Source organism: Exophiala dermatitidis, assembly GCF_000230625.1.
Source record: "Exophiala dermatitidis NIH/UT8656 unplaced genomic scaffold supercont1.1, whole genome shotgun sequence".
NCBI classification, from domain to species: domain Eukaryota; kingdom Fungi; phylum Ascomycota; class Eurotiomycetes; order Chaetothyriales; family Herpotrichiellaceae; genus Exophiala; species Exophiala dermatitidis.
The window spans coordinates 2,596,983-2,611,773 of NW_008751646.1; the positions used below are offsets into that span (position 1 = coordinate 2,596,983).

Sequence of the window (14,791 nt, forward strand, 5' to 3'; positions counted from 1 at the left end):
CCCCCTGCTCCACCCTCCCAATCCGGCTACGCCCTAAACTCACTGGGCACGGCCCTTACCCAGAACATGATGTCTCTTCCTTTCACCTTTATCCGCCAATCCTTCAGTAACAAAATTCGGCTCACCAACGTTCGCAATTTATCGCAGGAGCCTGAGAAGATTCCATTCCTGGCGAGGAAGATCGACGTTGACGGTCGGGACCTTGAACTTGGAGTTGACGCCGACGCATTATTTGCCGAACGAGAACATGATGCCGACCTCACCAGCATACCAGGTGTACTCAATAATGGTTCTGCCTGCACACCAAATGCATTCCTAAGTATTAAAGGTTATGGTCTGGTGCGCAGCAATCGCTTTTGGAAGAGGTGGACTGCATGGTTCTGTTGTTGCCTTGTCCTCCTTTGTGTGTGTTGGTTCATAATGCTGTGGTGAGTGGCCTTTTGTTCATAACCCCCATCTCTGCTTTTCTAATATCCTGCCAATATAGGACTGCCTTCAAGATCGGCGCGCTCGGAAGCGGCGTGCTTGTGTGCTTCTTCCCGGACGCCTGGCTCCCATCTCAAAGCCAACCCGCAGACCTAGGTCGTTGGGCCACCGATTTCTCCGCCGACATACATCCTGTCGCTTGCCACTCTCACAATGACTACTGGCGCCGGATGCCCCTGTTCTCTGCATTGCACGCAGGCTGCACCGGGGTCGAGGCTGATGTGTGGCTATTCGACGAGGAGCTGTATGTGGGACATTCTACGGCTTCACTCACCCCCAACCGAACTCTCCGTACCCTTTATCTCAACCCATTAATGGAGATTCTGGATCGACAGAACCCCCTAACTTCCTTCCACCCTTCTGTTGATACCCCTCGAAATGGTGTCTTCGACACTGATCCGGGTCAGACATTGGTCTTGTTGATTGACTTCAAGGACCATGGTCAAGATATCTGGCCACATGTGGTGGAGCAACTGCAGCCTCTCCGTGACAAGGGATATCTCACCTACTTCAACGGCAGTGATGTGATCGACGGGCCGGTGACGGTCGTGGTAACAGGAAACGCCCCCTTTCAGATGGTGGTGAAGAGTCCTCATTACCGAGATATGTTCTTCGATGCTCCTTTGGCGCTGATGGAAAAGTTATCTGACATGACCCCGCCGGGCCAGCCATCAATCTCAGAGAGCTCCCCGGCTGTCACTACCCTCGACAAACGAACCAACCAAAATCAAGGTCAAGGTCTCTCAGGATCTGCCCCATTGAACCCAGCCATCTATTCCAGGGCCAATTCTTATTATGCGTCTGTCAACTTCAAAGACACTATCGGTTGGCCGTGGCAAGGAAGTTTCTCGTCTCGCCAGATGGATAAGATTCGCAAACAAATCGCCGGCGCACACTCTCGCGGCTTAAAAGTACGCTACTGGGGAGTTCCCAACTGGCCAAAGAGCATGAGAAACTATATTTGGCGCTCCCTTGTCGAGGAAGGTGTCGACTACCTGAACGTGGATGATTTGAAGGCTGCTACCGAAGGCTCCTGGGGATGGAACGAGAAGACCTGGTTTGATTGGTTCTGGCGATCATGGTTTTCCAAATCTGCTTCTACTCAAGACACCACCCACAGCACACAGACTGTACCGCCTATTCGTGGTACAGCCCGTTGACAAAGACAAATACTGGCATCAAAGCGATATGGGCCGAGAATCTGATGATTGAAGCTCGGGGCAGATATGGTGAATGACAACCGGAGTGCATTGCATGGTGGCTGTAATGGAAAGGAATTAGACACGAGTCTGCTGGAACGCTACATAATGCGTGGAAAAGCGCATAGCAAGGCGTCTTGCTCTACTAGACAGAGCTATTTTTGCTTTTCTTCCGAGAAGATGACACGATTGAGCGAACATGAACATGGTTGATCAGCACGCGCAGCATATGATAACCCCCTAGTGCTAGAAGCGGACCAGATCATTAATGAGTGGGTTCAAGGAATGATAACATCTCCCTTAAAAAACTTATTACCTGTTTTACCATCTTGCATACCTAACTACCAGTGACTTTGCACTGGTATCAAACAGTAGCAGTCCAAGGCTTCTCAAAGCCCTTGGTACATGGAGTTCGGTAGTCGTATCAAGCTCAATTAAACGAGGCACGCGTGCAGTAATCGGCTGCTTTAGCGACAGCTAGGCAGGTACCAATTAACGGGTGGGCCTGGCAATTCATTTTTAAGGCGGCATTTACAACTTGCGAAAGTAGCAGTCATACCATTCTCGACGCGGTTGCTGAGGCAGCGAGCCCAACCAGTCAGTGCACGCTAATTGGGTGACTTTGGTGCCTGGAATAAACGTCATGCACTCTGCCCCAGTGCCATTTGGTGGTCCAGACTTCACACCACTGCTGGCACTGCACTGCACTGCACCACCGTCCAATCCATCAACAATCCCTCATTACATTTACCTCTCATACACTGGCAGACAATTTGAACTACCTTACTCTGACGAGCACTTCCACAGTACTTACACCACAGAAACATCAAAACACAGACACATAGTAAGAGCCGACAGACACACTGCAGCAAAAATCCATAGACCGACAGTGTTCAGAAGTTCCTACATACCCCTACATACATCGTGCACGCATTTCCCCCTTTTGCACAACCATGGCTAGAGGTCGCAAGTCCAAGGCAAAAGCCAGCCCTTTCGGCTCGCAGTCGCAGTCAACCCTGTCCTTCAACAACAAGTCTGCACGAGTCACGAAACCGAGCGCCAGACCGGACGAGGCCGCGGCCAAGAAACGACTGTCGTCTGAGTCGGCACAGACACAACTCCAAGAGGAAGTTACTGAGGTTCAAACACCAGATCCAGAGAAGGAGACAGGAGAATCAGCAGCGGAGGTGGTGGAAGTCGCCTCTGAACATGAGCCGGAGGAGGAGTCCCATCTGATCAGGGACACGGCAGAAGCGGACGTGGATGTGGATGCGGATGCAGAGACAGAGCTTCAGACTCCGAAACCGAGGGCGAGGAAACGAATACAAGCGCGCCCTGGCAAAGATGAACGGGAACTCGAGGCGGAAAAGGTCACGGATGCCCAGATCAAGAAGTACTGGCGAGCCGAGGAGGAAAGCCGACTTGCCCCCAGAGGTACGTTCCAAACCAATTCATCATTTCTGCATTCCCGAGAAAAGACGGAACCCCTTTGTTGTCTGCGCTTTTGGCACCGCACCCCAATACCTTGTCTTGTTGCTCGATCCGCTCGGTGGTGGCACAGGCAATCCTCTCCACCTTGCCCGTGCCTCCAAGCAACGTCTGTCTTGATTGACTTTTCCTCGACTACATCCTTACCTATGTATATTTTTGACTAATGTTGTCTGCAGTTCACCAAGAAACTCTATCTCTACACGAAAAGATCCTGCGACACTTCGACCTCTCATCCCAATACGGTCCATGCATTGGCATCACACGACTCGATCGCTGGAAGCGCGCAAACATGCTAGAACTCAATCCGCCGGTTGAAGTGCTTGCCGTCTTGCTTCGCGAGGAAGACGACAAGAAGAGCCAAGGTTGCGGCAAGCTGGCGTACATTGACGAGTTGGCCGGTGGACGGGTTGTCCTTGTGGAGTGATGTTGAGTGACGCGGAACGAATGACTGTTACTGTAGATGGAACTGGAGCTGAATTCGGTCGCAGTCGGGTCGGGTCGAGTCGAGTCCACATGTGAGCTGACTTTCACTCTGCATTTGTCCCTTTTCCCAAGCGTTTCAAGCTGGCTAGGTCGGCAGCCAGGAAGGGCGCTTGTTACTTCTTATTGATTCGGCTTCGGCTTCGTCATTTTGGTAGCAGGCCCTCATCCAGAAACGTGCGTGGCACAAGGATGCCATTTTGCGCCATCGTCAGCGTCAGATTTCACAGTCTTCAGTGCAGACGGGGAGAGTTTACTGCGCAAGGAGCGTGTCCAAAAACAGACGAGAAGGCACACATCTCTCCGATGGCCATACAGGCATGGGTCTTTTTCTGCTTGAAGCAACGTCACCGTTGCAACTACTGGCAGAACAGCTTCAATGACCAAGGCGGCTGCGGCTGGCACGTCTCCAGAGACATTTGTGTCTGACGACTGTCGCCATTTGCTAGGTACCGTTATGGTGTACACGGCTTTCTTTGCTTGCATTTCCCGGTTCTGTTTTGACAGCGGTGAATCGATGGGCTTGAGCAAGGGCAAGCTCCGCAGCGCACTGCGTCCGACGGCATACACTATGCCAGGAGTCCATGGATGGGCTGGTTGAATGAAGGATGCTACAGATGATACATGTACGAGTGTGAATGGCGGTCACGGTATGCATGCAATCGTGGTAGTTTGGGGAGCCCGGCAGTTTCTTCAGTGCATTCTCTGATTCAAAAACCAAAAGGGGTAACGCTGGGGCAAGGCTGGGCTGCCTTCCGGGGGGACTCGAAATAGAGTCAAATCAGACCAAAGTCAGATCAGATCTCGGCTTAATCCAAATCGATTCTTTGATGCTGGCCTTCTACGTCTTGGTCTTGGATGCTGAGGATCCGACACCACTCGCAGTGCGGGCCAACCACGACTGACACCACAGGATACAAAGTACGACAATAAGAATGCAACGGAATGCAATGGGGGCGCTCATCGTAACGCAATACTAGTAGTAGCGGTAATAGTAGCAGTAGTACTAATATCTGCAAACATTCAACACAGGCATACAAGCGAGCTGCTCAACCACCGAATTCGGGAACCGTGCTCTTCTTGCCCAACAGAGCCAAGGGCACAATACCGCTGACGTGCATCTCGGGTCCATAGACGTGCATGTTGAGGCGCAATTCTTCGCCAACGGCCTTGATGTTCTTCAGACCTTCCTGGTAGTTGGGGCCGGCACGACGGACCCAGATCTGGACCTTGTGCTCATTGAGCACGGTCGAAACCTCCCTCAGGGCGCGGATGACACCTTTGAACGTGGACGCCACGTTGGTGAAGTTGGCGATACCGCCACCGATAAACAAAACCTTGCCTTCCTCGCGCTTGGGGGCCCGGAGCATGAGATCAAGAACCGTGCGAGCGTAGTTGTACGTCTGCGTCTCGGTCGGCGCGCCCGAGTATTCACCATAGTTGGCCAGCTCGCTGACGAAGCCGGCCGAGGCAATGGCGTCGGCATAGACCACAGAGGCGCCACCACCGGCGACCAACGTCCACACGCGGCCTTGCGGGTTCAAGATGGTGAGCTTGAGCGAGGCGCCCGTCTTTGCATCCATGTCCGCAATGTACTTCTCTTCTTTGCTGAGTTCTCGTCCAAACGGCGCGGGGAATTCCATCGGCGGGCCCACGTCGATGGTCACCTTGCCGTCGCTCTTGCCGCTGCCTGGGAGACCCAGCGCAGCCGGACTTCGCGCAATGGCCCATTTGGTGCCGCATTCAAAGTCGGCCGTTTGGTCCAGCTTGGCTGCCAGATCGAGGAAGTGCACCTCGGCTGACGTGCGTTCGGCATTGGGAATCACCACAAGCGGGTTGATCTCCAGGTATGTAAACTGGCAGTCAACATAGACCGAGTAGAGGCGGATAATGAAGTCGAGCAAAACGTTATGGATACCCTGAGGGACTTTCTTCAGCAGAGCCTCTGCCAGCTCTTGATTCGATGGGAAGTCTTTCAAATCGACTGGAATAAGAATCTTTTCGGCCTTTGCGTCGACATCGCCCACGTCGACACCACCCTCGTGCGTGAAGAGGATCCAATCGCCCTGAGAGTCCAGTTAGCAAACAGCAAAAACAACAGCCAATGGGGCAAATCTTACGTCTCGGACAGAGTTGATGTTGATGTAGTATTCCGTGTCTTGCGGGTGAGGCACAAAGGGCTCAACGAGGAATTGTCTAAGGATGCCAGTGACGCTTTCGACTTTTTGTTCCTTTCCGGCTCTGGCCTCGATCCAGGCTCTGGCTTCTGGCCATGTCTTGTTCAAAGCCAACAGGCCGCTCTTCCCTCTTCTCTTGATCAACTGGTCTGGTTTCGCGACGAACTTGGCCCCGGGTGCCAAAAGCCAGGGATACGTGGCTTCAGCTTGGTCCAAGACGGTCTTGACAGCCTCATCTTCGGGGAAATGCAGAGATGCGAGTTTGGGCGGAGGATTGTGCACTCCAGTAGGCTTCAGCGGTGTAGGCTTGACAACGGGAGCTCGAGTTAAGTGGTAGTTGAGGATGGCCTTGCCATCGGCCTCGAGAATGGACTTCGCAGACATTGTTGCGGCGGTGTGGGGTAGAGGGAGAGAGGTTCAGGGGGCAGCGCGACGATTATGATCTCGCTGTGAGTCCAATGTTGTTATGTTGAAGATAGAATAAAGAGGGAAATGCAAATGCAGAGGACAGACACAATGCTGGACTGTGTCAAGTCGGGACAGTGAGGATGAGGGTGGTGTAGAGGCAAGGGAGACTGCGCAACTGGTCTGTTCAGGACTGCAACTGTAACTGCTGGGGCCAGAATTATTTGCAGCCATTCACTCTGAGTGTCCGTCAATAAGAATGTTGGCGTCCGGAGAGCTGCACTTCCCTGTCAATTTTTGGGTGGATCGCGGTTGTTGGGAGCCAGGGTCAGGCACCATCAACGTCGTAGGGGCTAGTGTTGTAGGCTAGGGTGGCTATGCGGGCTCCCCTATGGCTGCTAATTTGGGTGCCATTCAGGCTTAAGGTGCTAACCCCCATCCAGACGCCTGAAGAGGGTTTCCCAAGGTGCGCAAAGCCACCAAATCGACGGGGTCCACCAGCGATCGCACCCCAAGCCTCTGGCACTGCACCTTTAAACCTGCCAGCGCAGGGAGACGCCAGCGCCAGGAACAACCTCCCCGAGTAGTCGCTACGAGTCTTGTCTTCAGCTCTGCTAGTCGGGTTTGATATTCGATCTGGGGCTTCAGGCGTCGCTTACCGCCTTGCTGACGCCGTGTTGTCTCTGCTAGATGCTGCGCATTATTTACTGCTTACTACGAATAGGACGCAGAACTTGCTCCTGAGGCCAGCAAGAAAAGAGTACCAGCGTGACCGACTGTCCTACAATTATGATTACTGTTGGAAACCGGGAAACCCAGCCTGCCGCAATTCTGTTGGGCTGGATATGATTGCAGACGCTCTCGAACCCCCATCTCTCGCGTACCTCGTTCTTCTCTGGTCCTCACGTAGTAGCCATCGTTGCTCCAGCATCGACCCGATGTTCCACTGCAGTACGAAATACGAGGAGCAGGAGCTATGGATACCGGACTCCGAACAGGAGGGCGCATTAGGCACGCGAGAGGCTGCTTAGGCCAGTCATCAGCCTGAACTGGGGTTCCCCCTATGTCCATCAGGCCCGCCAAAGGCCCGAATGATGTGAACGCACAGAGCCATCTCAGCCTTTCCGGAGGCGGGCCGTCAGAGGTGCAGCACTGGCAGGAACGGAGAACCAGGATATTGTAAGGACTCGGAAGTGGTCTCAGTGCCTGTTGGTGCGGTCAGTAGCAGTAATCGCAGTAGATGAGCTTCAAATGTGGACCATTCAACGGGCTGTTGGACAGCTATTGTCATAGTGCTGTACTCCACAGGAAATCTCACCACCCGGAACACGCAGCTGGGAGGCTCTAAATGTTGTGCCTCCCGAAGCCATTATTCAAGTTGGGGGCGCCATTCCTATTTTCGGCCAGGGCCCTGGGACTAGCGACTGCAGCTGTTAGCAGCCGGACTCTCAACGCTCCAGGTCCATGCAAGTGCCAGATTCCGACCCCCCTGCGACGCGAAACACAACTGTGGCAGTTTTTTGGGGTTTGCATCCCTCACCGTAAACTGCGCCCTCAGCATCATCTCTTATCACTGCAGCGCACTATTATTCAATCCACGTCGAGCATTATCCTACACGAACTCCTCGCCGTGGTCTTTTCTTTCGTTCGTGCTTCTCTTTGCTGGACTTTCACCTTCGCGACGTCCTTTCCACCTTGATTCACGTCGCTTCAAATCACATCCTGTATCTGGTAAGTGAAGTCATCGCTCAACAGCCTCTCGTCGACATATAGAAATACCCCAGGCCACAGATCACATTTCGCGACTGCTTCACACATTTTGAACTGTTCACTGACACGGTACATTTTGCTAGACCATCAAAAGCTCACCTACAATGCCTTCTGCCACGCAGGCCCCGGCGCCTCTTTCCAATGGAGTGCCCACGATTGATATTCCAGATGGCACGTCCACTCCTGGCTCAGACAACCTCATCTCTGCCAACGACAACATCCGCCGCTTTGATCCTCCTTCCAGAGTATTGAGCCCTACACAACATGCGCTCTTCCACAATAAGACAAGATGCTTTGTCTAGTAAGTGATTGTGGACGAAACAACGAAAAGACAACCAAACTCACAACCATGACAGTGGCATGCAGCCCAAGGCAGTTCAGGGCATGCTCGACTTCGACTTCATCTGCAAGCGTAAGACGCCTTCAGTTGCCGGAATCATCTACACTTTCGGCGGTCAGTTCGTCAGCAAGATGTACTGGGGTACTAGCGAGACCCTTTTGCCTGTCTACCAATCCGTCGAGAAAGCCTTCGAGAAGCACCCCGATGTTGACACGGTCGTGAACTTTGCCTCGTCTCGATCCGTTTATAGCTCAACCATGGAGTTGATGAACTACCCCCAAGTCCGCTCGATTGCCATCATTGCCGAGGGTGTCCCTGAACGACGCGCCAGAGAGATCATGGTCAAGTCGAAAGAGAAGGGCATCACCATCATCGGTCCGGCCACGGTCGGAGGCATCAAACCCGGTGCTTTCAAGATTGGAAACACTGGTGGTATGATGGACAACATTGTTGCTTCGAAGTTGTACCGTCCTGGTTCGGTCGGCTACGTCTCCAAATCAGGCGGCATGTCCAACGAGCTTAACAACATTATCTCTCAAAACACGGATGGTGTCTATGAGGGTATTGCCATTGGTGGTGACAGATACCCTGGCACGTCTTTTATCGATCATCTGCTCCGATACCAGAACGAGCCTGGCTGCAAAATCCTTGTGCTCTTGGGCGAGGTTGGTGGTGTCGAGGAATACAGAGTCATTGAGGCCGTGAAGAAAGGTCAGATCACCAAGCCCATCGTCGCGTGGGCCATTGGAACCTGTGCGAGCATGTTCAAGACTGAAGTACAATTTGGTCACGCCGGTGCTTCGGCAAACTCCCAGCTTGAGACTGCCGTTGTCAAAAACCAGTCTATGAGAGAGGCCGGCTTCTTCGTCCCAGACACGTTCGAAGAGATGCCCCAACTCTTGGCTCAGGTTTACCAGAAGTTGGTAAAAGACGGCACGATCACGCCTGCTCCCGAACCATCCCCACCCAAAATCCCCATGGATTATGCCTGGGCTCAGGAACTGGGACTCATCCGAAAACCCGCTGCTTTCATCTCCACCATCTCCGACGACAGAGGCCAGGAATTGCTGTATGCCGGTATGCCGATCTCAGATGTCTTCAAAGAGGACATTGGTATTGGTGGTGTCATGTCACTTCTGTGGTTCCGTCGCCGACTTCCTCCTTATGCTAGCAAGTTTTTGGAGATGGTTCTCATGTTGACTGCCGACCACGGCCCGGCGGTCTCTGGTGCCATGAACACCATCATCACCACCCGTGCTGGCAAGGACCTCATTTCCTCGCTGGTGGCTGGTCTCCTGACCATTGGTTCCCGGTTCGGTGGTGCGCTTGATGGCGCCGCTGAGGAATTCAGCAAGGCCTTTGACAAGGGCTGGTCGCCCCGAGAATTCGTCGATACCATGAGAAAGGAGAACAAACTTAGTAAGCGATACTCCGCTAAGGCGCAGACCGTATACTAACCACGAACCCAGTCCCTGGTATTGGTCACCGTATCAAGTCCCGAAACAACCCCGATCTTCGTGTAGAGCTTGTCAAGGAGTATGTTTTGAAGAACTTCCCCTCACACAAATTGCTCGACTATGCTCTTGCCGTTGAGACGGTCACCACATCCAAAAAGGACAACCTCATCTTGAACGTTGACGGGTAAGTTTGGACTTCTTGCTTCTGATTGAAGTTGTCGAGAACTAACGTATTGCTGTTACAGAGCTGTGGCCGTGTGCTTCGTTGATCTCATGAGAGGCTCTGGCGTGTTCTCTTCCGAGGAGGCCGAAGATTACATGAAGATGGGTGTTCTCAACGGGCTCTTCGTGTTGGGACGGTCCATCGGTCTCATTGCTCACTACCTTGACCAGAAGCGTCTCCGGACTGGGCTGTACAGGTTAGTCTTTCCTCTAGCATCTATGAAATATGCCTTGAAGCTAATTCTTCTGTGCAGACATCCTTGGGACGATATTACCTACCTCCTGCCAACTCTTGCCAAGGGCTCTGGCACCGAGGGGCGAGTTGAGGTTTCGGTGTAAATGCGACCGCGGCTCTTAGTAGCACCAGTTGAGTTTACGGCTGGCTTTGAAAATGATTGCGGCGTTGCGCGGCGCTTGAAGACGATTATTGATATTGATATCAATCACTATTCGAGCACTCAGTGACTAGGACAAGGCCTTGAAGTGCCTTATGAGTGTAACTGGACTGTACCGTATGACACATTAATCCTCCACCGGCTCGAACTCCGCCATCTCTCGAACCGACGTAGCCGTCCTTTCGACGTTGCACGTCCTTGTACTACGCAACATGGCCAGCAGACTAGGCAGCATTCTGGCCCGAATGTCACTAAAATGGGAAGCCTCTTGTATCATGGGAATAGGGAAACGTATCTAATGGAGAATATCAACGAAGAACCAAACCCGGTCGCCATGCAACTTCTACAGTATATGTACCTACGTAGGTAGGATACCGGTGGTAAGTACGGTGTGTCCCTAAGTTGTAAAGTGCTAGTAGTCGAGGAGCAAGGCCAGTCTACCTGTGTATGCCCCAGTTGAATGGGGGCGTTGAGCCCTATGGACCGGATGAAGTACAGAGCAAAGACGAGAGTGGTGTATTCATGGTCCGGTAAGGTATAATTCCATTCGTCTATATCTGTGTCAGTAACTGACGGTTTGTGTTCACAGGGCCGATTCCGTCTCGATAGTTGGACGTACAGTCCGTGGAACCCTTAGATGAAACAGTTGAACGATGTAATGCGATTGCAAAGGCAATGTATCATATCAGCATAAATCGTTTCATTGTTGCAAGACCAAGTTTTTCTGGCCTTAATCTAAAGCCGCTTCTGTTGTTTCCTCAGCTCCCAAGTCCTCCAAGTCCTGCCCTTCCACAAGCCCTCGAAGAAATCCCCAACACCATAGCCCTGGTCCCAACCACAAGATGAACCGTCACACTTTTCGTCGTCGTTGTTGTTGTTTTTGGACCGTTGAATTTTATCACTAATATTCCAAAACAAAGTCCCATCATAACAGGCTCTCAAATCATCCTTCCAAACCCGACCATCTCGCTGCATCAACAACCAAGTCGTCCACCACTCCATGAACCCGAAACACCAGCCCGCCGGGTCGGCGGCACACCGATTCTTCTTCCACATATTCCACATCTGGTCCGCAGTCAGTCCGCCGACGCGGTCCTCGTCCCAGCGGTCGAACATGGCGTCGAATCTGTCTATATGGAAATGGCCGTCGACGTCAAAAATGTTGCTGTCGGACCCGTGTTTGGCCTTGTGTAGACTGCCCACGAAAATACGAAAAAGGGGGTCCGGAAACCAGCTGTGGCCCAGTGTGGTTGGGTAGGAGAAGAAGATCGGGATGAGGAGACTACCGAGGGAGAAGAGGATGTTGAATCCCAGTGCTCGGAATCCGTTGTATACGTCCCAGGGGTAGATGATGCCGTCGTTGTCGCGGTCCCAGAAGAGGACGTGTTGTTGGAGGGCTGTGAGTTGGGCTTGGCGGGTTGAGCTGGAGGTATGTGGTGGGTAGGGGGCAGGGGGGAGGCTGTCGGAGAGGGTGTTTGTTGTAAGGGGTTGAGATTTTGATTGAGATTTTGATTGAGATTTTGGATGGTGGTCCTTTTGGCCTGGGTTGAATGTGGCTGATGGCATCGTTAGGTTTGGGTCAGAGTTGGACTAGTCTTAGGTGTGCGTATTTGTCGGTATATTGTAGGTCCAAAGCCGTCGGTCGCTTGGGATCAAGATGATAGGAAATCCTGTATGGTGGATGGCCTTATTATTTCTGGAAGGTTTTATGAAGGCATCCAGATTAATTGAGGGCAAATGTACTTTTTGATAGATTTGCCTGTTTCTGTGATCGGACTGGCAAGATCGGATCCGGACCTCAAACCCACTCGGGCTGGTATACGGGGTAACAAGGTATGCCAGTGTGTAAAATGAATGTAAGCGTGTTGCGTCGTCCTAGACCTGAATTGGCGATTGAGCGCTTTGCGTTCTTGGGGGTGATAAATCAGCCATGCGTCACGACTAGTTACGGCCGGCCTGGAAATCGACGAAGCGCCTGCTCAAACAGAAAGGTCTTTTGATAGTCTTTGATAGAGTGTAATTATATAAATCGGGAGTGCTGTACGGCAAGGTGTACAATCTGTCGTTGATCATGTAGAGTACCTGATGGAGCTGAGATGCAGCCACAGAACGTAGGAGAAAATCAATCACGATAATCATAAATCAAAAGCACATGTCAGGTCGGGATCATGATGTATGACGATCGTGGCTGGGAATTGATGATGGTTCGATGCTGCAACTTCAGTTTGGGATCCACACCGGATGCAGCAGATGCGCCAAAGTCATGATGCCAGAATCGCTTTTTCGTCAACTGCCAGTGCTGGGTTGAAACTCGAAGAACACTTCAGACGGAGTAGTAGAAGACTGCAGGAGAGTAATAACAAGCCACAACTTAGATTTGAAGCAGAACAACAGATGCCAGTGCACGGCCAAGGCTGAACAGAGAACAGCGTGTTACGTGACAGCCACCGGGACGCACCGTATCACGTCTTAGGCTACCTTCGTAAGGGGTTAGTCGAGGCCGGGGGGATCGAGTTTCAAGTAGAACCACTGGCAGTACTTTGTACGAGCTAAATACAACCCTCCCCATAATGACCTCAGGTACAAGATACAACACTCAACACGACCTGGATTCAACGTCGACGAGTTAGAGACCGAGTCTTGCACGGATTCTTTACAAGATCACTTTCGTTGCAAAAGTTCCAGCTCATCCTCGTACAACTGAGTTTCGCTGTCGCTCGCTAGCAGGCCGTCAACAACCTTTTTTGTCTCATCCTCTCGCCTCCCTCGACTCTTTCTCCCCGTCCCCTACACAGAATGGGTGAACCAACGCCGTCGGTAGAGCCGACGAGCCATATTGGAGACAATTACGAAGTCCCGAACCCCGAGCCGCACTCATCATTCACGACTCTAAAGGAACGAATCCGACACCACTACGAGCTTGCCTCGGACTATTACTATTCGCTCTGGTAACGACTGATCGAGTTTTTATATCTACCTTATCTTTCCCAAGGACTCGCTCCGTCAAGACCATTATTTCCTCGACAACACAGTCCCAAATTTTCTCACAAAGTGCACCATGTTCTGGCAGTGTACTGTATGAACGGCATATATTTATTCATATCCGTGTCAACCTGTTGTGACCGCCGATGCACCATCAGCCCCATCAACTCTGCCCTTCCTCCTCCATATATCACCACATCATCCCCCAGCCCAATCCCATCTACCCCGGTGCTTCTCACCTGTCCACCAGGATTGGAATTTCTATATCCCACCATATCTATCCAACATTTGCCAATTCTCTTCTACCAATTTTAGGGGTCAACACATCCACCACGCCTACTTCCTCTCGCCCACAGACACCAAAGAAACCGGCCAAACCAACCTCATCAATCTCCTACTGGAAATCTCCGGCCTCGAACCAGGCTCTACAGTACTCGATGTCGGCTGCGGCATCGGCGGCACCACACGCCACCTGGCCCGCGAACTCGGCTGTACCGTCATTGGAATCACCATTTCCGGCCGACAAGTGCAGATAGCGCAACGACTGACGAGGGAAGAAGCAGCTAAACTATCCAAAACCGAAACCGCAACTTCTGAGACAGCGACACCATCATCCGCCAACACTGACGCCGACGCCGACGCCAATGGCTTCATCCCACTAGGCCACCGCGGCGGCAAAGTCAAATACATCGAACTAGACGCCGAAAGGATGGAATCGGTCTTTTCCGAGTCGAGCTTCGACTGTGTCTGGATTTCAGAGGCGTTGAGTCATTTCCCCGATAAACCGCTTTTCTTTCGGAATGCGGCGCGCGTGTTGCGGTCGAAAGACGCAACCAGCAGCAGTGACAGCAACACAACGGAAACACCAGCAAAAGAAGCAGTGTCTGGAGGCAAACTCGTCATTGCCGATTGGTTCCGCGCCGACAATCTCACGGATCAACAAATCCAGGACGACATCAAGCCGATCGAGGATGGTATGTTGTTGCCTCCGCTGTGTACGCAGGCCGATTATGTCGCGTTGGCTGAGGCTGCTGGGTTGGAAGTGCTGCATAAGCCCAAGGATATTAGCAAGGATGTGGCTAAGACTTGGTATGCCATATTTCTGTTTGGCGAGGTATTGTGGGCAGAGACACTAACTAACGATTGTGGTTCCTAGGGATATCTCATGGTCTCTCATTTCCAATCCTTCTCTCTGGGCCTTTGCCATTTCCCAGGGCCGCGACGGTCTTGCGTTTCTGCAGTCTTTCCGCGCGATGAGGAGAGGCTATGCTAATGGAACGTTTCGATATGCCGTCATGGCTTTTGAGAAGAAGAAGAAGGCTGTTTGAAACCGTCGTAGGTTTAAGAAGTTCAGACATTTTCCAGATATGATTCTGGCCGGCTAGAA

At 52.1% G+C, this 14,791-nt stretch overlaps 6 protein-coding genes across 6 annotated transcripts; 4 read left to right on the forward strand and 2 right to left on the reverse strand.

Annotated features, from left to right (window-relative positions):
* Positions 1–69: 69 nt before the first annotated feature.
* HMPREF1120_00937 (uncharacterized protein) lies at positions 70–1,646 on the forward strand (the record flags this gene model as incomplete). The annotated part of the gene is made up of 2 exons (XM_009154941.1): positions 70–365; positions 488–1,646. The coding sequence occupies 2 exons, from the start codon at positions 70–72 to the stop codon at positions 1,644–1,646; spliced, it is 1,455 nt and encodes a 484-aa protein (XP_009153189.1).
* Positions 1,647–2,638: 992 nt separating this feature from the next.
* On the forward strand, positions 2,639–3,600 carry HMPREF1120_00938 (DNA polymerase delta, subunit 4; the record flags this gene model as incomplete). The annotated part of the gene is made up of 2 exons (XM_009154942.1): positions 2,639–3,119; positions 3,353–3,600. 2 exons carry the CDS (start codon positions 2,639–2,641, stop codon positions 3,598–3,600), a joined length of 729 nt encoding a protein of 242 aa, XP_009153190.1.
* An 858-nt stretch (positions 3,601–4,458) lies between these two features.
* On the reverse strand, positions 4,459–6,932 carry HMPREF1120_00939 (ATP-citrate synthase subunit 2). Its single transcript, XM_009154943.1, has 2 exons — positions 5,777–6,932; positions 4,459–5,722 (listed from the first exon to the last, which is right to left on the reverse strand). Exons 1-2 carry the CDS (start codon positions 6,215–6,217, stop codon positions 4,706–4,708), a joined length of 1,458 nt encoding a protein of 485 aa, XP_009153191.1. The 5' UTR covers positions 6,218–6,932; the 3' UTR covers positions 4,459–4,705.
* A 1,180-nt stretch (positions 6,933–8,112) lies between these two features.
* HMPREF1120_00940 (ATP-citrate synthase subunit 1) lies at positions 8,113–10,366 on the forward strand (the record flags this gene model as incomplete). Its single annotated transcript, XM_009154944.1, has 5 exons — positions 8,113–8,309; positions 8,365–9,767; positions 9,818–9,989; positions 10,051–10,224; positions 10,282–10,366. 5 exons carry the CDS (start codon positions 8,113–8,115, stop codon positions 10,364–10,366), a joined length of 2,031 nt encoding a protein of 676 aa, XP_009153192.1.
* Positions 10,367–10,942: 576 nt separating this feature from the next.
* HMPREF1120_00941 (uncharacterized protein) lies at positions 10,943–12,916 on the reverse strand. Its single transcript, XM_009154945.1, has one exon. The coding sequence runs from the start codon at positions 11,986–11,988 to the stop codon at positions 11,158–11,160; it is 831 nt and encodes a 276-aa protein (XP_009153193.1). The 5' UTR covers positions 11,989–12,916; the 3' UTR covers positions 10,943–11,157.
* A 302-nt stretch (positions 12,917–13,218) lies between these two features.
* HMPREF1120_00942 (tocopherol O-methyltransferase) lies at positions 13,219–14,732 on the forward strand (the record flags this gene model as incomplete). Its single annotated transcript, XM_009154946.1, has 3 exons — positions 13,219–13,370; positions 13,720–14,493; positions 14,561–14,732. 3 exons carry the CDS (start codon positions 13,219–13,221, stop codon positions 14,730–14,732), a joined length of 1,098 nt encoding a protein of 365 aa, XP_009153194.1.
* Between the last annotated feature and the right edge of the window lie 59 nt (positions 14,733–14,791).

Excerpts from the sequence above, each read along its gene's own strand:
- HMPREF1120_00939 (XM_009154943.1), bottom strand. The coding sequence starts at position 6,217 with ATGTCTGCGAAGTCCATTCTCGAGGCCGATGGCAAGGCCATCCTCAAC. Across the intron at positions 5,723-5,776 it reads ACATCAACTCTGTCCGAGAC|GGCGATTGGATCCTCTTCAC; the intron begins GTAAGATTTGCC and ends CTGGACTCTCAG.
- HMPREF1120_00941 (XM_009154945.1), bottom strand. The coding sequence starts at position 11,988 with ATGCCATCAGCCACATTCAACCCAGGCCAAAAGGACCACCATCCAAAA.